This window comes from Epinephelus fuscoguttatus, linkage group LG3 (assembly GCF_011397635.1).
Source record: "Epinephelus fuscoguttatus linkage group LG3, E.fuscoguttatus.final_Chr_v1".
Lineage (NCBI taxonomy): Eukaryota > Metazoa > Chordata > Actinopteri > Perciformes > Serranidae > Epinephelus > Epinephelus fuscoguttatus.
The window spans coordinates 42,432,768-42,456,275 of NC_064754.1; the positions used below are offsets into that span (position 1 = coordinate 42,432,768).

The 23,508-nt window shown below is 42.8% G+C and overlaps 1 protein-coding gene across 1 annotated transcript; it reads right to left on the reverse strand.

The window, feature by feature from the left end:
* Positions 1–1,558: 1,558 nt before the first annotated feature.
* Positions 1,559–22,468, reverse strand: dlc1 (DLC1 Rho GTPase activating protein). Its single transcript, XM_049572267.1, has 10 exons — positions 20,766–22,468; positions 18,492–18,671; positions 10,271–10,430; positions 9,039–9,246; positions 8,277–8,493; positions 7,707–7,821; positions 5,259–5,474; positions 4,152–4,369; positions 3,856–4,029; positions 1,559–3,407 (listed from the first exon to the last, which is right to left on the reverse strand). Exons 1-10 carry the CDS (start codon positions 22,364–22,366, stop codon positions 3,308–3,310), a joined length of 3,189 nt encoding a protein of 1,062 aa, XP_049428224.1. The 5' UTR covers positions 22,367–22,468; the 3' UTR covers positions 1,559–3,307.
* Positions 22,469–23,508: the final 1,040 nt, after the last annotated feature.

Below are 23,508 nucleotides of genomic sequence, written 5' to 3' on the forward strand. Positions count from 1 at the left end.
GTACACAGAAAATATGATTTTCCTCCTACATGTGGCTACTTCTCCTTTTGTCAAGTAATTAAAGACATAAAGGGGTACATCAGCCCTCTCTCTGACCCTTGGACCCCCCCCCCCCCTTCTTGGCCGCATGACTGCCCCCACCCTCTCGCTGAGTCTGCCGGGTCCAGACCAGGCCAGCTGTGGTACAACCAACTCCATTGTCCTCTGCTATATGAAACAGTTATGTAAGACACAAGACAACGAGTGAGATCACCATCTACTAAGCCAGTTGATACCTCCCCTGCACGCAGCTCCCGCCTCTCTGCACCAGTCTTGGATTTATTGGTGTGGAACGAAGGCGAGATGCAGAAAGAGGTGGATGAGGAAAACAAGTCTGGATCTGAGAAAGTGGAAGCACCCGCAACAAACTGCACTGTAAACAACAGGTGTGGAATCGAGGCACGTGACTTGGACCTGAGTCTGACTCGAGTCACATATTTGATGATTTTAGATTCCACTTTACAAAATAAGCTCAAAATTGACTTTAAGGTTCTCCTGTTTGTTTACAAAGCCCTTAAAGGGATAGTGCATCCAAAAATTAAAATTCAGCCATTATCTACTCACCCATATGCTGATGGAGGCCCTGGTGAAGTGTTAGAGTCCTCACATTCCTTGCGGAGATCAGCGGGGGGAGCGGCTAGCACACTTAATGGCTGATGCCGCCCCACACTAACGTCCAAGAACACAAAATTGAAACCACAAAGTATCTCTGTACTGCTAATCCATGGTGATCCAAGTGTGCTGCAGCCCCATCATAAAAAAAGTTGTTTTGAAAAATGTCATATGAAGTCTGTGTTTAGCCTCACTGTAGCCTGTAGCTCTAACTGCCTCTCTGTGCTCCGCGCTCACGTGTGCGCGCTCAGGGTGATCGGTGATATTGGATGGAGATGTCGTTCATCACGTCAAAAAAGTCGAACTTGTTTGTGCCATTTAGCTTCTTTGCATCAAGATAAGATTCCTGTGGTGGCAGACTTGTTGGATCGTGCAAAAACAGCCTCACTCTTTCATTCCTTTAACCACCTTCTTGAAAAGGTCAGCATTGTATTTGCGTATATCCAAAAATCTGTTTACATCCAGTCTTTTATAATGTTTAAAAGAAGATGTGTTTCCCCATCCGAACAGAAATATGGGCCTTTTTGGACATGCGTTTACCCCAGCCTCGCAAACTGTTGACTTGTTGGTTTGTGTAAAGCGTATCCATGACAACACACAGAGCTGACCATAAGCAGGCAAGATGCCCTGTGTTGCAAACTGCTGTAAACCCCCAGATGAGACGTATAATCTGAACGTGCTGTATACATGTCTAAAGAATGCTCTTAAAACCTAACTAATATCAGCATTTCTATGTCTTACTTGGAAAACACTAACTTCGAATAAAGCCTAATTCAGAATATCTATGGATATGCTGAGTAATGTCGTATTCGGAATTTAAGTGGAATTTAACTGCATGTAAATAGAGTCAATGACTTGGTCCCACCTCTGGAAAACAAATGACAAATGAAGCATTTTTTTTTTTTACTTTATTTTAATACATTTAATAGTGCACTTTGATTAACCTGTACAGAAATAATATTAATAAAAAAGATAAAACATTTGTTCATTTCTGTAACATAAAGCTTAACATTTACAATAAAATAAAATAAAATGGTATGATACAAAACAAACATATATCTGAGGTATAAATATATTTGTTTTAAATTAACTGTCATTGTCATGCGTTATTATTTGGCAGAGACACAGTTAAAAGTACAGACATTTACGATATGAACAATGGCTTAGCGAATTAATCACACAACTCAACACAGAAAAAAATGTGCGCCCTCAGATTGAAGCGTGAGTGTTATGAGTAAAGAAGGTTTCAAGGAACCTAAATCTCTTACTTCTTTTTTAACACTGAAGAAGACAGTACGGAGAAAGAAGCTTACACAAAAGATCGTTTTCCTTCCTTTGAAATCACACAAACATTCAGTCTGCCCTCTTCTTTACAGTAAAACCTGTAAAATCTCCACCTTTATAAAAGGACCATGTTTTCTCTCTTTACTCATCTTTTATAGGACTAGCCAGAGGTTGCAGGTTGGAACAGTGCATTGTTTTTTCTGTTCTCATGTACATCAGGATTATTGTGAAATCAGTAATTTTTATCAACGTGTATATGTAAGTGAAGTTCGGCCTATAACAACTGACTGCGTGTGCACTTAACAACACTATCATTAGCTTTTTTAATATAGGAGGAAAAGCTCAGTACTTATTTTAGCTTTTTTCCAAATTTGGTCCATTGCTGTAGATCTATTCATCTTAAATCTTAAATCCTGTTAAATAAGCAACATTCCCCATCTCTAACACTGAGCCTCAGTCAGAAACAGCTACTGATGAGCTCTTACTGTTATTCAAAAATTGCCTTTTTGCACTTGTGACTGGTTCCCGGCACAGTGACTTATTCTGTCCGTGTCTTCAAGAACAAAATGAGAGGACATCTTATTTGTATGTTAGTAAATGAGGCCATTTCTTTGATCCTTACTTCTCTTTTTGGTGAGCCAGCCACCGATTCTCATCTGTCTCTGCCTTTCTAAGCACTAAAACCCTCTATGCTATCAGCCACCTGTCATCTCACTATATCCCGTCTGTTGTCTCTGCTCAGTCTGCATGTTCCTAACACATTCACATCTTTCTTCACCCATGGATTAATCAATCAGCTGACCATAATATTCTCTACTGTTCCTCCTGTGCCTTACTGTAACAGAAAAAAGAGACAGAGGTAACACAAGACACACATAAACCATTACTGTGAACAGAATACTGTATGTACACATTATGCTGCCACTGGAAAACCAGTGTGAGGAATATGTATTAATTAACTGTTTGTTGCTTTGAACACTCATGCACACACACTCACACACCCCACTTTGCTTCTCAGAAGCAGTAGCACCGTTTGGATAAATCTCACATCCTGTATCAGTGACATCATGTCCTTTGGCCCGGAGAAATGTTTGTATGACACGAGTCCTCTCGGGAGCACACTGAAAGCCCCAACAGAACAGTTTTAGACAATAACATCAGTCTGTTGTAACAAAATCAGAGCAAAAACACAAAAAGTCCTTCAATCCAGGATCCAGGATTTGTCCATTAATTGTGAGTGTAAAGAGGTTTGGACCCCATCGCCCTCTCTGATGGAATGGGTGGAATGAGTCATTTTGAGTCCTCTGTAGGATCTAAATTATGGTCCAAAGAAGCTGTCAAGTCTGTCGTGCCCAAATTGCACATTGCTTTCTCATTTGTCCATGGGCACGGTGAATGAGTCACGTATCCGTGCAACCTCGGTGGCGCACAAGTGTCCATACAGTTTATTGTACCACTCTGGGAAACGACCCCTGGGAAAAAATAAAAGAGATGTCTTGTTAGCTCTTTGTGCCACCAGCGTAAAGACACTGAATGATCACAAAAGAGGACTACAGCTCAATACCAATACACTGCTTTCCCCGGCCTCACCCCCTCACCCCTCTGTAGTCTGCGTTCATGTCTAGGGGTAGGGTGTGCACACTCCAAACCCAGTGGCAAGATCGTTGCACAAGCAATAAAATAAACCAACAAATATATTTTCTTTGTTAGTAAGATTTAAAAAATATGATAACCATCATGTTATCTTAGGTTAATGTCTTTTCTATGTATTATGGTCCTTTTCTCCATAACAAACATAAAAAAAGCTAGTAGTGTGCCGATGTCTCAGTGGCTACCTAGTTAATGTTACATTGCTATTGCTGATTTGCGTGCGACAGTCCCACATTCTGACTTATTTCTCTTTGTCAGTCATTCACTCACCTGCAGTCGATCCTAGAAATATGTGTGAGTCTGGATTTGTTGGTTCCACAGGGCTCAATGAAGTAGCGTGAGGTGAGGACATTTGCCCGAACACCAACAACAGGCACTCCTTCATGGTCCACAGACGTACACACCAGTGCACACGCTCCTTTTGGCAGGTCTGTTACCCACGTTCTGGTAGAGAGAGTTAAGAGTTTTCATTAGAAAACAACAATAAATCATAAACAGAACATCAAAAAGATGAAGACAAAGAAGTGAGACGTGGAGGAAGAGACGGACAATGGGCTAATGTCTACCTGAGCACGAGGTGGTCTCTGGTGGGATGTGGAGCCATAGTGTTCCTGACGTACTGGTAGACCTCCGTCCTCTCGTCCAGGGTCTCAACCACCCGGCTCTCGAGCAAGTCCTCGTCCCAGTAGCCCTGCTCCCGCAGCACTCGTGTCAAAACCTCCTCAGGACCCGCAGGCACCTCCACGGTCACCTTCCACAGCCGCAGAGGAAAGCCATCATGCACCTGGAGAAACACATGGATATGACCAATGTGCTTAACATGCAGTCCTTTTCAAAACTGGTATTATTTAGCTGCATTATAAGTCCTTAGTTTGTAGCCAAAAGCAAAGAGATGACAGGAAATGAGAGGAGAGAGAAATTGGGAGTCTTTGAGAGTTTCTTTTACAGTATCTAATCTTATCATTGATATTTAGAGATGCTAGAAGTGGTAATCCAGACATCATTTTATGCACAACAGTCAGACTGTGTTTCAAAACTTCCCAGTGCCCTTTAGCCGAGTCAGCTGCTTCATTCTGCCATCAGATGATAGAGAACATTCTGCGCCTTGTGACTCTCAAACTGGAGAAAAGATAACCTCATACGGGGCCCTTTGCACACTACACACAGGAAATGTAGGCCTGGGATAATGGTTAGGTTGTGTATGTTTGTGTGTGTGTGTGTGTGTGTGTGTGTGTGTGTGTGTGTGTGTGTCTATGTCAAGCTGATGTCATTCTGGGATAGAGTCCAGTACTGGGATGGGAATGAGAAGCCAAGGGCCAGGCCAGTTTCACACGGATGTGTTTCTATACAGGAAACCCTAACTGCTGGTTTTCCATTTGACATTTAGAGAGGCAGGAGGGAGGGAGAGGCAGACACACAGAGGACAGGAGAAGACAGGAAACAGATAGTTTAAGAGACAGTGTGTGCTTCAGGAATGGTGGCTTGTTTACACAATCAAGACAGACTGACTGATGATCTGTTTTTTTTTTCTCTCGTTAAATAATCTTTCATGAATCACATTAGTCTGCCACAAACAGCCACGCTGAGAGCAGCCGCATGGACTGAACAGATGTGTGAAAAAAGATTTTTTTCTTTCTAAAAATGTGAGTTGATGAACAAACAAGTGGCTTTACCTTCCTACAGGCCAGCTCTGCGTGCTCGGGCGTGGAGCAGCTGTCGTAACCTTTAAACTTGTCCTTGGCGTCTTTGAGGAGGGCGTCCAGGCTGTCCTGGAGGAAGGCCCTGTAACCTCCCTGCCCGGCCTCTTCACCAGCGAGCTCTTCCAGGCGTCGTGGCAGCAGCGCCTGCTCCACATAAGAGTTCCTGCAGCGACTCATCTCCTCTGGGATCTGTGGGAAAAGAGGAGGAGGATGAAGGCCAGGTCTTAACTTTCCATTGTGTTGCTGTAGGCCATGAGCTGCCAGAATGCATGATGGTTAAATATGTTTGATTTGACTATTTGATTTTTTTTTTCCAACAAGGGAGTATGAGCTTTTTTAAACAGTTAATTGAGGTTATTTGTATGAAAACCACATCAGACAGCAAACATTGTTCAAAGCAGAGCATTTCTGAGCGTCTTAAAACATCTTGACGTTCTAAATGTCCTCTGATAAGAGTGATCAGCACTGAGTCACTACCTGATGTTTTGTTTTTGCCAGGCATCTCCACCCTGATTACATGAAGTCCAATTAAAAATGGAAACATCAACACCACATCCTATTTTCATCTCCATCTGTTTGCCAAGCTCATCCTCATTCTTTCTCTCTTTTTGTGTCATCTCTCAGGTTTAATTGAACACTAACAATATTACAGTCTAAGAAAAGGATTTTTATCAGATAGGAAAAGTCTTGGTAAAAATGGACGCAAATTACAGTCAGTTAATAGGTCATCTTCCTGTTTTGAGCCTCTGTGCACCGACAGAGATCTAATTAAAAGAAAACAATTTGGGAGGTAATCGAGTTTACTTGTTGTATGATGTGACCATGACAGGAAGCCAGCAAGCAATCTAATAAAACCTAACACTAATGACCAACAGTATGCTGCCTCTTAGCATTTACTGTAGCAGGTCAGGGAGGAGGACTGCACTGGGAAGAGCAACGCTTTGGCATAATGGGATTGAAATTGGATTATTAACAGTGTAGTTTGCTGATTATTTCCTGTTTATCCATTCAGTTGTGGTGGATTCATGAGTTTGTGGCTTTTGTGTGACGATGCTGTATTTTAACTTCTTTCACAAATGCAGAGAAAACCCAGGAAGACTAGCGACCACTTTGTGGAAGCTAATGGGGATCTGAATAAAGAACTAAGAATAAAGAGACATAACGTTGAGTCCACTTCCGCACAACAGGGGCATTTAAAACACTTGGCACATTTACTTTACGTAATCATAACACTGCTTGTTCAAATGACAGCATGAATCACTGAGTTATGTACACTATGTTTACAGGACAAACACAGGAACACAAAGTGTTTTGCAATGACATGGTACAGTGAACCAGAGGTCATGTTCATTCTGTCAGCAAACACAACATCGACTTACGTGGCAGTTTGCCTCACGGACTCTATTTAACCCATCAGTAGAGCATGCTTCAGAGTACACTTTGCAAGTGCATTTAGGGTGGGTCCAACTCCACTTTGCTAGTTAAACTGAATAATTTGTACATGAATTAAGGTACAAAAGGCAAATGGGTTGTATTTAGTCCCCTAATTAATCACAGGTGTGTTTTGGGCAAACATGAATTCAACCAGTCAGAGTGCCATCTCCAATTCCCTTTAAAAGCCAGATGCGCCTGCACCTGGTGCCCTGCTATTTGCATGGCGGATTCTGCAAATCAGAGAAGTGAGCGGTTTTGCAGTGAAGCAGTGCAGTAAAAGCAGTGATGTCATTGCAGTAAATATCATGGCGCATTTGAGCAGCAAAACTAAAAACTGTTGTTATAAACTTGACAGAGGACACAGAACTTAACTTTTAGCTTCCGAAACAATCAATGAAGTTGCGCTGCTCTTCGTGGGTAAATGCGCACAGCTTCTCTTAATAGAGAGTTGGGCAGCAGCTCTGCTCTGCTCTCTGCTATGTTCACATTTTAGAAAATATCATTAATATTTTCCTGATTAATGATGTATTTTTTTCATGCACCCACAACTCATTTGCACATCCCTGTGTGTGTAACAAGCAGAGTGTATGCGTGTTGTGAATCTGCTGATGTGGGCCAATCTCACTATCTGAATAATGCGCCCTTTAATAGCAGGAAAATACTGCGCCATTCTGACTTTAGACCTGGTTTTTGTTGGTCAATGGCACAGTTGCTTTTTGCTGCCTCAAAATAGCAGTACACTAACAATGCGCCTGACCACACCTCAATTTAAGACCTACATGCCCATGGTTGCACAAATGGGCGTACGTAGATTTGCAACTTACACAACATGGGTGCGGGCCCTGAAAATGGTGTTAGTGTGAAACTAGTGTAAGATAGGACCTATACAGTATCTCACTCAATAAAACATTCTGAATGTAATTTTGATATCTGTCAAAAGAAAACTTCTAACTACTACCTAACTTCTAACTAAAACTAACTACTGACCCGGAAGAGTTTGCTGCACTCCTGGATCATGTGTGCCAGGCCGTGAGTGGCAGCCAGGTTCTCATTCAGGTCTCTCTGGTCTGGCTTTCCCAGTATCTGTTTCCTGTTCATCACCCTTTGACCAAGGAAGAGAAGAGAAAAGGACAAAAAGATTAGTAACATCATCCATCATCGAGACAGTGAGCGTTAGAGAGGACAGAGGAAGCGCCATGGGTTGAGGGTGGAGAGAAAACACTGGACACCTGCTAAAGCATCTTCTAGCTAAACATGGAACAAAATATGTGTGTTCTTAATTAGGCGAAGATGTTTATGTAACCTTGCTATTTCCTCTGTCTCTCTCCCTTCCTCCTGTTTCAAGCTTTGCTCTCTCAGCTTCTCTTCTCTGACCTCCATCTCCAGTATCCTGCTCCTTTGTTTCTTTAGACTAACCATTTCCTGTTTTGTGAATGTACAGCATACTACATGTTATGTAAGCTGCAAGCTGACTGTACCAGTGATGGCAATCAAAATAAAGGCAGTGATATGTTTAAAATTAGTTGATTACAGTGGTGTAGACACACAAACACACACCTTGGCGAGGAGCTTTCCTTGCGGCGCAGGGTGTTGAGGTGGAAGAGGGATGGCGCCAGGCAAACAGCCAGGTTGGTGGGAGTCATCTGGTTCTCAGACACGCTGGCCGTCACGTCGCTCAGCAGACACAGCAGTGTCCGCAGAGCCTCGCGGTTCTCGTCGGGCAGCAGCAGCACAGCGGCACGCGCTGCCTGCAGACGCAGCTCCTTAGGCATGTCTGTAGAGGAAGAGGGAGGATGTCAGGACTTCTTTTTTAATATCATAAGCAGAAAGCAACTAATAACCACTGGCATGCTACATGATGTCATCTTTTTTGGTGTCTTTGGAAAAAGTGTGTGTATGGCTTCCCTTCGCTTGCCAGGTCTGAGCTATGATGAGATCTGTGTCGACCCAAGTGTTTTATATAAGTCTGTGTACACTATGTGCTTCATGCTTCATGCACAGGACCGGTTTTGTTTCACCTTATATAAACAGATCCTAATGCAGCTATTACAGTCATACAGGAACAGAACTTGAGGGGATGTCCACAGAAGGATGAACCACTTAGATATATCCTCATCCTGCGGGTATTTCCTGCACTCATCGTTTGTTTTCTTTTTACTGTTTCACAATTTCTTGCCTCACAGCAGGCAAGCATCTACAGCTCTGAAACAATACCATCTTGTGTATTCTAAAATGCAATCGTCTTGCAGACGTGCGTCTGTGTATGTGAATCGTCTCAACAGGGTTTTGTTTATACTTTAAATGTGTGTGTATTCTTACACTGGTAAATCTGGAGGAAGGTCTCAGACAGTTTGCTGGTGAGCAGGGGTTCTGGCAGATCTCTGAAGTACTGCTTTAGCATGTCTGCGACGTCATATGCCGACTGGCCCTCGTAGTTGACGCCCCCTCCGTCTGCGCCACTCGCCTCGTTCATCTGACGAAGAGCCTGGATACGAGATTTAACGCCGGATTTCCTGAAAAGGCCCACCTGAACAAAAAGTGAGAGAGAGAGTTACATCATGCATGCATATACAGAAACCTGATAAGTCAGCTCTGAACTGTAATTCCTTTATTAGTCTCAGCATTCTCATGAGTGCGGTGTTTGATCCTATCATTAAGGCATATCAAAAATGATTCATGTGCCAAAAGCACATTTAAAAAAACATGTCTTTTAAAGCTGCAGGCTGTTATCACTGAAAAATAATATTCTTGACTTATCCCCAGATCCAGAGCTTATAGTGAATATGGTTACATCACAGCAGATCCTGTTGACTGTATTTACAAGCTCCCATGACACCCAGTGGGCCTCCTTGTACTGAATGTTGTGTAGGACCCCATCGTTGGCCTTTTAAGGCTGTATGAAATGGCAGTGTTAGGGAGAAAAAGAGAAAAAGGCCGTTGGCTTGTTCGGCCTGAATACTTTCCACGAGCTTTCACCACTTTCAAACAGAGGCGCCTTGTCCTGCTTTGAAAAGAACACCATCACTCTGTTTTCTGTTTAGCCCTCCGTTATTAGCTATTTTCTCCTCTCTCCCTCTTTCTTTCCTTTATGAATGTACACACACACACACACACACACACACACACACATAAATCGGCCATGATGTCTCTGGATTAAACAGACTGACAGGTGACTTCCCAGCTGCACACTTTGACTCTCAGCAGAGCTCCACGCTTCGGCATATGTGTGACAGAGAGCGGAGAAAAAAGAACATGTATACACACACTGACTAAGTGGGTATCAGGCTTTTTCCGAATCACTGCTCCATCTTATGTAACATGCAGTGAAAAAAAAATCATGGATGAATATTTGACTGATTGCAGATGTCCTAACATTCAAGTATTATGTAACTGCAGCACCTTAAAGAAGAAGCTTTATCTCTGAGCTGGGGAGAAGCTAAATGACAGACTGGCAGGAGCTTGACGTCATATGTACACTGCAATTACAGCATATGCTCAAGTTTCTATATACATCCGTCCATATGTGTGTTAATTTGTGTACTTTAAATTACCTGGTCCAGGCACTGGTTGCGTAAATAGCGCATGGCCTGCTGAATGCCCTGAGGGAGGGGCTGGCCTGTCCGCTGGACGATGACTTGTAGCGGCACACCGAACACATTCCTGTCTTTATAGTCGCGCACTTTGATCCGCTTCATAAACTTTGGCACAGCCCTGCAACAAACAAACACACACAAGAACAGAAGACTCGGTAAAAAAATAAGAGGTGTCGGGAGGAGCTCGAGCATGAGTAGGGAGTAGACGTGCCTTCCACAGCTCCTGCAGAAATCTATCAAATTTTTATATTTTGGACCTCGTAACTGTTCCAACTTCGTTGGAAGCGCATACTTAGTGACTTTAATAATCCTATGAAGAGATAAATGCCTCCCAAACCTGCCCAAGAGCGAAGAGAGAGAGCCAGAACTCGACGCAACTCGGACTCCACGGCTAGCGTTAGCTCAGAAACAGATGCTAAAGCTAATGCTAACAACATGGAAGCGCTAGCGAATGCAGTAACAGCCGTGCAAGCCTCTATCAACTCGTTTCGGGAGGAGAACCGGGCGTCTATTGCTTCTCTACATTCGATTCTGAGTGTGTATGGCCAACGAATTACTGATATGGAGGACGGACTGAATGAGTTCGACAAGAGAATGAGCAGTGTGGAAGCTTCACAAACTTTGCTGGCTAAGGAGAACGGTGCTCTGAGGGAGAAGGTGGCATACCTGGAAAACTACACCAGGCGGCAGAATATTCGCATGGTGGGGATACCGGAAAATGTGGAGGGCCCGCGACCAACAGAATTCATCGCCAAACTACTCATTGAAGTGCTCGGGGAAGATAATTTTGAGAAACCGCCGTCGGTGGATAGAGCCCACAGAAGTTTGGCCCCAAAATCAGCAGATGGTGACAACAGACCGCGGCCATTCATTGTCAGGCTCCATCACTTTCAAACCAAAGAATTGATCCTACGCCTCGCCAGACAAAGGGGCCCACTCTCCTACAACGGATCAAAATTCCACATCTTTCCTGACTACAGCCCGGATGTCAACAAACGACGCGCAGCCTTCTCCGAGTCCAAAAAGAAGCTCCACGCCGCTAAGATTCAATTCGGCCTCTACTACCCAGCCACTCTGCAGTTCACACACAACGGGAAACGCATGAAGTTTACCGACCCTGAGGAGGCGCTGACCTACGTAAATAACATTATTACTGTTGCTGACGGACGCCCCGCTTTACATGTTGCGGACAATGGTGATTGAGGTAATGAGCGGGTCAATGATACCAATAGACATTTAAAAGAGACGGTGATGTCATTAAAGATATGATTATTCTGTCATATTTTGTGACAGTATTTTTTACGTTTTATTTTATTATTTAATTAGTATTATTTATGTCGCTGTGAACGTTCTGTGTGTGAATGTGTGTTCACATCACATGCAACGCTACATATGTACAACCATCCTAAGTTTTTTTTTTTTTTTTTTTTATTATTATGATCACCACCGGTCTCATTACATTGGCTTTCTACAACCTATGGGTATCATGGTTTCAGTAATGTAAAATGATGTCACAGGTCATTTACCATACCGTTTGAGAGGTTCATCAATGGCTGAAAAAGGTATTCACCACTGCAGGTAGCATGCAAATGCAGGTTTGCCGTAGTTTGAAGTTGTTTGGGAGGGGCAGCCTTCTAAAGGCTTGTTCATGTGTTAAATGTAGTAGTTTAGATGTGGTATTTGTCTTATATACAGTTTGTGCATCTATTTGTCTTTGTTACCATCTAAATGGGGCAGACACAGGTTTTTTTGATTTGAGTACTTCTGATGACACAGGATAATTCACACCTAGTCCCAGGTAGAGATGACATGAAAATTATAAGCTGGAATGTGAAGGGTCTGAATCAGGCAATCAAGAGAAAAAGGGTTCTCTCTCACTTACAATATCTTGGGGTTGGAATAGCTTTCCTACAGGAAACCCACCTTCAGAATCGAGACCAGTCCAAAATTCATAAAGATTGGGTGGGGCAAATGTTCCATTCACAATTTAACTGCAAAGGTAGAGGAGTAGCTATACTTATTCATAAAAAAATTCCTTTCATTGTATCAGACACTGTCTTGGACCCGAATGGCAGATATGTAATGGTTGTGGGAGAGCTGTTCCAACTCCGCTTAATATTGGTCAATATTTATGGCCCGAACTTTGATGATGATCATTTTTTAAAAGATGCTAAGCTCCATCCCTAATCTGGATAGTCATCACTTGATAATGTCTGGGGATTACAACATGGTGATGGATTCTATCTTGGATCGCTCCTCTCAGTCTGCACCAAGACCATCTAAATCTGTGCAAACAATTCAGTCATTCATAGATATACATAAACTTATAGATCCATGGAGATTTAAGCATCCCACCAGCAGAGAGTATTCATTTTACTCTAATGTACACAAGTCATTTTCCAGGATAGATTTTTTTTTGGTTGACCCCTATTTGCTGAGTGTTATTACAGATTGTAAGTATGACCCAATTATTATTTCTGATCATGCCCCTGTGAGTATTAAGGTAACTCTTCCGACTCAGAGGACAAAACGGACATGGCGGCTTGACACACTCCTGTTGGCTGATTCAGACTTTGTAAAGTTCATTTCAGAACAAATAGATTTTTTCTGCAGGTAAACAGGACTGATGACATCTCAGCCTCAACGCTTTGGGAAACACTTAAAGCGTATCTCAGAGGGCAGATTATATCTCGCTCTGCTTATATTAGGAAAATGAAGCATAAGAACACTGTAGAGCTGTCTTTAGAAATTAAGGCTCTGGACGGACTCATGTCTGGTTCCCCGACCCCTGATTTGATTAGAAAAAGAGTAGGCTTACAAACTGAAATTGATCTCTTAACTACCACCCAAGCGGAGAGGCTCATCTTTAAATCCCGTAGTAGATTCTATGAAGAGGGGGATAAACCTTCCAAATTATTAGCTAACCAACTTCGTCAAAAAGCTGCGTCCTGTATTATTTCGCAAATTATGCTACCTGATGGCTCCTCAACAGAGGATCATCAAGCTATTAATAACTGCTTAAAAGAGTTCTATTCTAAACTATATTCTTCAGAGTCAACATCAGGTCACAACCAATTTGACGCCTTTTTTTCTAATCTGAACATTCCGACAATTGACTCTGGCTTTAAAGAACGATTGGAACAAACTCTGACGCTGGAGGAAATCAACAATGCAATAATGTCTCTTCAGAGTGGAAAAGCCCCTGGCCCAGATGGGTTTCCAACCGATTTTTATAAAAAATTTAAAGATAAACTTGCCCCCCTTCTTCTTGCAGTTTATGCAGAAGCACTTGAGAACAACATTCTTCCACCTACGCTCCGTCAGACATCTATTACACTGTTATTAAAGAAGAATAAGGACCCTCGAGATTGCTCATCTTACAGACCAATCAGCTTGACAAATTGTGACGGTAAAGTGTTCTCAAAGGCCATTGCACTCCGTCTTGAAACAGTTCTTCCTCATATCATTTCGGGGGACCAGACTGGGTTTATCCAGGGCAGACAATCCTATTTTAACCTGAGACGATTGTTTAATATCATCTATACTAAATCTAACACTCCATCCCCAGAAGCAGTAATATCGCTTGATGCCGAAAAGGCGTTTGATCGGGTCGAGTGGGAGTATCTTTTTCATACACTTAGCAGGTTTGGTTTTGGCCCTAATTTTATTCAACTTGTTAAGCTCATTTACACTGATCCAACTGCCTCAGTTTATACCAACGGCATCTCATCTGAGTACTTTCCTCTTCACAGAGGGACAAAACAAGGGGATCCAGTGAGTCCGTTACTTTTCGTTTTAGCTATAGAGCCACTTGCCATAGCTCTTAGATGCAATAATAGTATACAAGGTATTTCACGTGGTGGCCTAACTCATACTGTCTCGCTTTATGCAGACGATCTGTTATTATATGTCACCAACCCTGTCACATCTATCCCCGAAATCCTTCGAGTCTTGCAGGAATTTGGAAATATATCTGGATATAAATTAAATTTTACTAAAAGCGAATATTTCCCCATTAATAGTAATGCTAGAGAATATCCCAATCTGCCATTTAAGTTATCTGCTGAGTCCTTTACATATCTGGGTGTAAAAGTCACCAAATCCTATTACAGTCTATTTAAAAGTAACCTTACTCCTCTGTTAGAACAGTGCAAACAAGATATTAAAAGATGGTCTATTCTGCCACTATCTCTGGTCGGGAGAGTAAATTCTGTAAAAATGAATATTGTACCAAAGTTTCTGTATTTGTTTCAGGCGATACCTGTTTTCATACCAAAATCTTTTTTCAAGGCATTTAATCAAATGGTTTCTTCTTTTATATGGAATAATAAATCAGCTCGTATAAGAAAAGAATTTATGGAAAGACCGCAATGTGTAGGTGGGCTTTCACTTCCAAATTTGCGCACGTATTATTGGGCTGCGAATTTTAATGCCATCTCTCTGTGGTTAAAAGACTGGAAGGATAAGATCCCTGCATGGCTCCAGATTGAAAAGGTTACAGGCAGTCCACATTCACTCCCTGCCTTACTCTGTGCATCCCTACCATCGCTAGTTAATAATATTAAGGATAATATAGTTGTAACTCAATCACTACGCATTGTAAAGCAGTTCAAAAGATATCTGGGTATTCAGAGTATTTGGTTCACTCACCAATAATACGTAATCATCTTTTTCAACCATCTTTAGTGGACAATGGCTTCAAAATTTGGTATGACAAGGGAATTCGTAGTATTGAAGATTTGTATGTTAATGATACTTTTGCTAGCTTTGAACAGTTATCCAGAAAATTCGGTCTGACCAGTAATCATTTTTTTCGATACTTGCAAATTAGAGATTTTACTCGTAAAAAGTTTGCTAATTTCCCTACCCTTCCCTCTCCTTCCTGTTTGGATTCTCTATTAAGGGTCAATATGCTGAATAAGAGGAGAACATCATTTATCTATTCCCGTATCATGGATAGCTGCAACCTCTCCATTTCCCATATTCGAGAACAGTGGGAAAGTGATTTGGGGGTCCCACTGTCCGATGAAGAATGGGATATGGCTCTTACTAGAGTCCACTCTTCTTCCATATGCTCCAGACATGCTTTAATACAGTTTAAAGTGTTGCATCGGTTACACTTCTCGAAAGCTAAACTAGCAAGAATATTTCAGAATATAGATCCATCGTGCGATAGATGTAAACAGACCCCGGCTACCTCCTATCATATGTTCTGGTCTTGTCCGAAACTTGTCTCTTTTTGGTCATCCTTTTTTGAAGTCATCTCTAATGCGTATGGTTATAACATTTCACCTTCTCCCTTGGTTGCTGTTTTCGGTTGGTTCTCTGAACCGTCCGGATCTCCTCCCCCCGCTCATTTACAGAGGGTCATTGCTTTCTCCTCCTTGTTAGCTAGACGTTTGATTTTATTTAAATGGAAGGCTATTGCTCCTCCATCACACCACCACTGGATTAGGGATGTTATGCAGAATGTAAAGCTGGAAAAGATCAGATGTACCCTCAACGGTTCCATCCACAGATTCCACAAAACCTGGGACCCTCTAATAACTTATGTGAACAATTTACCTGGTCTGGAACTGGAACTCTGAGTTTTTATACCTGCCCTTGGATAAGGAATACTAGGTGCACTTGTTTTTTTTTTTTTTGTTTTTTTTTTTTTTTTTTGTTTTTTTTTTGGTCTGTCAGTTGTCTTCTGATTTGATTTTGATCAGGTTGATTTTCGGTTTGGTTTGTCTTTGTTTTTGTCTCTTTTTGGGATTGTTTTTGCTATGGCTATTTGTAAAACAGAGAATATGATTGTTTTATAGGATATTTGGAAAATTACAAATAAAGTGTTCAAAAAAAAAAAAAAAGAACAGAAGACTCATCAATATCTGCAACATGTACATATGAATTTTGATACAAATTTAGGAATTCAGTTAAAAAGGGATTTCTTGAAAGAGGTCAACAGTGTCACGACATGCCTTCATTCTATCTAAGTAATGTACTGCTGTGAAAGGGTCAGTTTGTTGTTGACCCCTTCACAGCAGTAGATTGCTTAGCTTCTATGTGGGACTCCAGTCTGCATCTCTAAACTGGAGCCATGCCCACCGACATCTGCTGTATGTAATATACTATTGATGGATACGTACGCCATACAGCCCCACTTCAAAAAATCTGAACTATCCCTTCAGTGTAAAAACCCTGCAAGAACAAATCATATTACTGCAGAGTTAGCCTGGCGACCAAAATGTGTATGTGTGTTTTTATGTGTGTGCAAGTGGCTGCAGAAGCCTGTCTCCAGGTTTATGAGAGGAGTGGATAAACAGGGTGAGGGAAGAACAGAGGGGGGGAGAGTAGGATGTACAGATGGGTGTCAAAAGGGGAGGATCCCACTGCTTTATACATCCGCACAAAGTGTGTGTCTCACTATTTGTTACTCTGTGTGTGTGTGTGTGTGTGTGTGTGTGTGTGTGTGTTCACTTGGGTGCAAGTGAACACCAAGTATACAACCACAAACCCCAGAGTTGAAACATGCAGCTCCGGCCGTTTCACAAGAATGCACCCACAGATTTATGGCTGTGTATCTATCTGCATGGGTGTGAGTGTGTTTAGCCGAGAGATGCTGTGCGTGACCCAGGACAAGCTCGTCTTTGTAAGAGCAGCCGTTCACAAGACTCGCAGCGCTCTTCGCAACCACAGTTTGGGGAAATGGAAAGGGAGCATATTATGATCCTGGTCCGGAATTCTGAATATGTGTGGGCCTCCAGCGGCCAACAAGTGGCCTCTGTCTTTCAGTGAGCTCCGGCCTGTCATAAGACTGTCATAACGCCTTCTATTCCTGTCCAAGGAAGGCCTCGGGAAGAAGGAATGGGGGGAAGTGGAAAAACACAAGAAAATGATGCAATTTTTCACTTTATTTTTCTCATTGGACCTTGTAAAGTAGTATAAAACTTCCTTCAAATGTTATAAAAAGGTAATTCTGGGTAACTGGGTAACTCTTTTTCAAGATTTTTTCATATTATATATTTTGACTGAAGAATTTCCAGTAATGCATTTTCTGGTCAACAAAGTTAAGGGGACATGATGCAGTATGACATCATAGTCTGTCAGATTTCTTTATGGTCATCTGCTCCAAGCATGTTACTGCAAGTGTTTACATTACGTAGCCTACACTGCTACATGTAGCTACATGCTAATGTCAGGGGAAAATGTAAAATTGGTTGCTGATGTTGTTCATTTCTTCCCAAATTATTGGTGGTTTTTCATGGATAAAAAGTGCTGCTCTGTTATGGTCATTCCCCAGGTGCAATGGTGGTGCAGAGATACCAAGATATAGTAGGGCCGAAGGCCCTGACACACCAAGCCGACAGTCAGCCATTGGTCAATGTTGGACTGACAGTGTGCGTCTGTCAACCTAGTCGGTGTAGTGTGCTCTGCACCGTTGCCCCTCATCTGCTTTTTTTTTCAGCCAATTCAGCATGTTGAATGAGCATCATAGGCCCTCCTTGAGTCTTGTGTACATCACTTGTATTTTGCACTGCTTTTATTTCAGGGCTTCCCTATCAAATGGAGCATCTGATGGATTTTCCCCTAGTATTCGATTTCAGAAAAAACCCACAGAAATATAGACGCAAAGAGAAAGAAGAAGTAAAGTCAGGAGTGACTACAAAATCTCTAAAACAGATACAGTAACAAGGATGATATAAGGTGCCACTGGATAATCATGAGCAGCATATAAACTGAGGCCAGACTGAAGTGACAGAGAGGATAGAGGCTGGGGGGGAATTGTTGAGGACATTTCTTTGCAGCCTCCAGCTCTTCTAACACCATGCGTGTGAACTCCCATGATTGCCCCGTTGAGAAAAAGACAATGTACGCCCCTTCCCAGCAATTACAGGCCTGGGAAAAGAATGTGAAACCCAACCTTTGTGGACAGCCGTCACCACACTATACAACAACCTGCAGATGGAGGGGATTGGGAAACGGGTGGGACAGAGGGGGAGCAGTTGAATGGATAGATGGCAGAAATTCGAGGGCATCACTTCCGAGGAACAATTAGCTATACACAGACGGCACTTCACATGAAAAACAAGCTTTAAAATATCGTTTGTCAAATAATCACTGCACGGAATGGCCTCCTCCTCAACACTCCCTATGTCCTTTACGCAAGCATTTCATTTCCCTCCATTTCACTCACCAGCTGAAGCCATGTTTATTTGTCGGGGTGTGTCTCTCCAGCAGAGCAGTGAGCTGCAGCAGGGAGAGCTTCTGGAGTAGATTCATCTGTAGCACAGACTGGCAGCTAATCTGGAGCTGGGCCGATGCCAAACTGGGCCGATGGGAGTTCTGGAAGCTCGGCCAACGCAATTTCTGTGGTCTGGAGTACGTACAGGGAAAGAGAAGAGAGCACAAATTGAGATGTTATTAAAAAGAGCAGTTTAACTCCTGGGATCTGCACCATGCCTTTGTGTGCACAAAAACTTAGAAACAAAGCCGTACACAGTATTTGTAGTTTTATGTGCCAAGTGATCAGTTAAGGGATTACAGGGATTTATGTACACATCAATCAAGAGACTGTCTTAAAGACTAAAAACTCGTACGCCCCTCGAATGTAATTCTGCCTGTGGATTCCTGAAGGAACAGAAACAGTCCCCATGGAGACCAAGCAGCATTCCAGAGTATCCAGCAGCATTACGTAAGGAGAGAAGTCTCAGCGTGTCCCCATGTTTATCCTTTGCTGTCACTTTCTATGGAAAACTCTTTTCTGTTGGTGCCCCACTGTTTGTCTTTCTATTGTTTTCTTGTCCTTGAGCTTTCATGCATTTCGGTCATGTTTGTCAGGAGTTTTACAAAAGACGACTAAAAGCATGAGCATATTTGTTTGAATTATAATTTACTCTGTTAAAGGATCAGTTCACGCAAACAGTCACATTACGCTAGCATTATTGTATAGACACTGTATGAGCAGTCTGTCTCAAACAAGCACAGAAAATACTGTCTGACTGTTCCCGCATTCCCCAAGCTGAGTACGACCTTTTACCCTAAGGCAGACAATACAGGATGCCCATATTAAAACTGAATTACTTTAAAAATGAATTTGTGCAAACCTCAATTAAGATTTTAAATAATGTTGCTTGATGCTTTGGGGTTGTGTTGCACTTTGCTTGTGGTGCTCTGTTGTATGCCGGTGTTATGTGCAATGTATATAAGGCTGATATGCAATACTGTTGTGTAGCATGAGTTTTTATGTTTTTTTTTTTTTTTATGGTGTATGGTTTTCATTTCTTCTGGACTATTATTGTAAGGCAGCAAGACTTGCGCAGCTCCTGTGCCCAAGACAAGTATTGTGTCATATTGTATCAGACTGCATCGCATTTATGGACCCCAGGAAGAGTAGTCGCTACCTTGGTAGTGACTAATGGAGATCCAAATAAATGAATAAATAAAATCTTATCGCATCGCATTACATGTAAATTAACATTACATGAAAAGGAAAAGTGAAAAGGCTGAAGACAGATTACAACACTAGTCAGGGGTTTAAATAGAACACAAACTGAACCACTGCCACAAATCTTTGCATGTCAACTATTACTTAGAAATCCATACAGTGTTGTTGAGAATCAATGAAGTATGAAACCTCCGGGTCTCAAAAATAACTTGGAAGATCCAAAAACTGCAGTTCCTTAAATGGTCACTTGAGGCTGGCTCCAAACGTGAGTCAATCCCCATACACCCCCATGTATATGTCTGTATATATGTATGTACATGTCAATATGTTTAACTTTACACCAGAAATAAACATGTTTACAGACTGGTACAAAAAACAGTTTTGGTCTTGATAGTTACAGTACATCTAACGTTCATTACAACTCTATAGGGGCTGAATTTTTCTGTAACTCACCTGTTTACATCTTATTAAGACTTAAAGTGACGCATAATTAAGGGTGTGGCCACTTGAGTGACAGGTGGGTGATTCTGTTTACAAGTCGCTACCATGGCAACAATGTTGCTGTAGTTGTTGCTAATTCAGTGTCTTTAATGAAAATTAATTGAAATGTTTTGGTTGCCTAAAAAAAGTCATGTTCTGCGGTTGGTTGTACTAAAAGACCCTCTCAAAAGTTAAATGTTCTGTATATCAGTAAGTACATCTTGTTTTGATGGTTTTAAATCTCTTACAGTTAACCATGGCTATAAATGCACCAAACTAACCAAGCTAGCAGCAGAAATATGGTCATTTCTGGCTCCAAAAATCCAAAATAACAACAGCCAAAATGCCAAACTCAGGGCACAAACCAGGAGTCCACAAACCAATGAGTGATGTCAAAGGAGCTACGCAAAGTATTTGATGCAGTTTACGATTACAAAACATAAAATCGGGATTCTCTACTGCATTGATATTTTCTTACACCCCTAGAACTGACCCTTTGACAGTTGTACTGCATCAGTAGGAAGGTAGTTTAGATTTACTGACCTGCTGGTTCTGGTTAGAGATGCCCCAACACCAGAATCTCTTCGCTCCCTCATCCCTTCCTCTCCCTCTCCCAGCGGGTTTCCTGTGCTGTCTTGATCACTCCCGTTCTCCGTCTCCTCCAGCCGGTTTTGCAGAGGGGAGGACGGACAAGGGGAGGCTGAGTCCAGTGCTGAATCTGAGTCTCCCTCTTCCTCTTCGTCCTCCTCCTCTTCTTCCTCTTCACCAGCCACCGCCTCTGACCATGCATTAACAAACCGCTGCAGGCCGCTGACATGTTGCAGCACTTGCTCCAGTTTGCGTTCATCCCCCTCTTCCCTGTCTTCCTCCTCCTCCCTCTCAGTGTAGGGGACGTTGTCATAAAAACTGAGCCGGCTGTCGACAGAGCCTGAGGAGCAACGCCGCTGGCGTCGACTTTGCCGCCCCCTGAGGATCACTGAGTTCCCATTATCATTCCCGTTGTTATTGCGTGAACTCCCGTCCTGCAGGGCTTTGGGGAAGGTTCCAGGCTTGTGACCTTCTGGTAAGTAGAAGAAGATCATGCCCTCCTCTTCCTCCTCTTCTTCTTCTTCTTCTTCTTCAGCTTGTCTGCTATTGTCTCGAACACTGCAGTTGTTCCTGCGGTTCTGCTCATCCACTGTCATCCCATTACTGGCTTGGCAGGGGATGGGTGGGGCAGATTTGGGTGGTGGTGTTGGCTGTAGATCTGCAGCTTGTTGGGGAATGCTGAAAGGATCGAAACCCTCCAAATACATTCCTCCTCTCTTACTGGAGCCAGCTGCTGTGCTGTGGCTGCGAGCGCGAGTCACTGGGCTTGGAGTGCTCACTGCACTTCCACTGCTGGCTTCAGACTGGCTGCTCCCAGTACTTCCAGTGCTGCCGTTGCTGGTCTGAGTGGAGTAGGACACAGAGCGATTGCGGTTAAGTGTCATAGTCTGAGTGGGATTGCGGTGGTGATTGAGGTTCTGGTTGAGGTTGATACTGGAGATGTCTACACAATTGAGCCTCCGCAGCTTGTCATCATCCAGACCCTCTTTGATGACAGGGCCACTGATTTCTATCTTCCCTCCACTTGTGCTCCCCTTCTTCTTTCTCTTGGAGGTGGTGCCGCTACGCAGCCGTAGACTCTCCATCCTCTTGAGGAAGCTCTTCGCTCTTGAGCGTGTGCTTTTGCCGCTGCCACCTCCTCTGTCAAGACTTCCTCCCAGTCCCCCCATGCCTGTTTTCACATCAAAGGTGAACTGTCCGAGTGTCTCCAGAGGTGATGGAGGCATCCCATCAGACAGGGAGTCCTCATTTGCGCATCCTGACCCGCCTGTGCCCGAGGAAGAACACATGCTAGCTACAGAGCTTGCACGAGTAGCGCCGGCAGGTAAAGTTTCACTTGTCAGGGCAGCTCCATGGCTCTTCTCTTCTCCTCTGCCACCACTCCCACTGCTGTGGATGGAGCCAACTTCAGGCTGTTCGCTGAGGTCGGTCAGCACACTCTCCGAACTATTGCCTTCACGGAGGGCGAGCTTGCCCTTCTGGGATACTTGGTCCTTTGGGAAAGGGGGTTGGGCAGCGTCTGAGGGCAGTGAGGAAAAAACCTCCAGCTCCTCCATACGGGACCAGCGCTTACTGTCCCTCTGGAAGGTCCATCGGCCACTGATGGCACAAGGCTCATCCTCATCGGAGTCTTCGCTCTGGATAGGGGAGAAGGAGGAGATAGGGGACAGGGAGAAAGAAATAGCAAGAAGAGATGGAAAAAGGAGAGGGAGGGAGAGGAACAGTTAGGGGACATTATGCACTGCTACGTTTTCCATTTCTTCTCCAACATTCCTCATCTTGGTCCAGGAAACTTTCTGGAGTTATGGAATTAACTTTATAATTGTAGCACTTGCACTTTGCAATGTGCACATTCACGTCCAGTGCCCATTTATCCATCTAATTACTAAAAACAGAATTACTGATGTATGATGGCTGCCAAATGCCTCACAACACAAGAGCCTTTACATAAGTAATTGAATGAGGAATTCTTCTTGGAAGATATATAACATACCACTGACGCAATAAGACTATGGTTTTACATAATGTGATCTTAAACTGAGGTGCTGTGGGTAAGCAAATGACTTGATAAAGCAAAGATACTCATGGTCAACCAGACCATTTCCTGACTGCATGGACAATACATACACAAGACAAAGAAAAAAGGGACCATTACGGAGTCACATATAGTGCACATGCACCTTCACGAAATGCACACACCTCCCCCAGTTAAGTTAATCTATCTCAGGCCCCAGAGGGAGTTCAGGAAATTCCATTATGACCCCCATAGCTCACAGTGCAGCCGGCCAGACTGGGGTCACCCCCCCCCAATAGTCTTTGTCCCCTCTGATGACAGAGATATCAAATTATGTCTTCTAAGGAAAACTTAATCACCTTCTGTTTTATTTAATAAGATACAATTTTCAGTCTGTTCATCTCACTTAAGTTATTTCAACTGGCAGCATAATAGTGGACTGAAAACCCCCCCACTCGATTTTATTATTCTAATAGGCTACCAAAAGGCGTCTGTGTAGTGATACAATATTGTCATGCAAAACATCACGATACTATACTGCAACAATTTTTTCCCCACCCCTATTCTTTGGGTGTGTGTGGTTTTTTTACAAGTCGTTATAGGTTTTCTACCTCACACTTCCTAATACGTATTATTTCATGTGATTTGTATTTACATGTGTGGAACAAACAAAACAAATCTGCC

What these genes read in the sequence shown, in the direction of transcription:
- dlc1 (XM_049572267.1), bottom strand. Translation starts at nt 22,366, where the DNA reads ATGGAGGAGCTGGAGGTTTTTTCCTCACTGCCCTCAGACGCTGCCCAA. An exon ending in TCTCTAACCAGAACCAGCAG is followed by an intron (nt 18,672 to 20,765) that starts GTCAGTAAATCT and finishes TACGTACTCCAG; the next exon opens with ACCACAGAAATTGCGTTGGC. An exon ending in CTTCCTCCAGATTTACCAGT is followed by an intron (nt 8,494 to 9,038) that starts GTAAGAATACAC and finishes CTTCCTCTACAG; the next exon opens with ACATGCCTAAGGAGCTGCGT.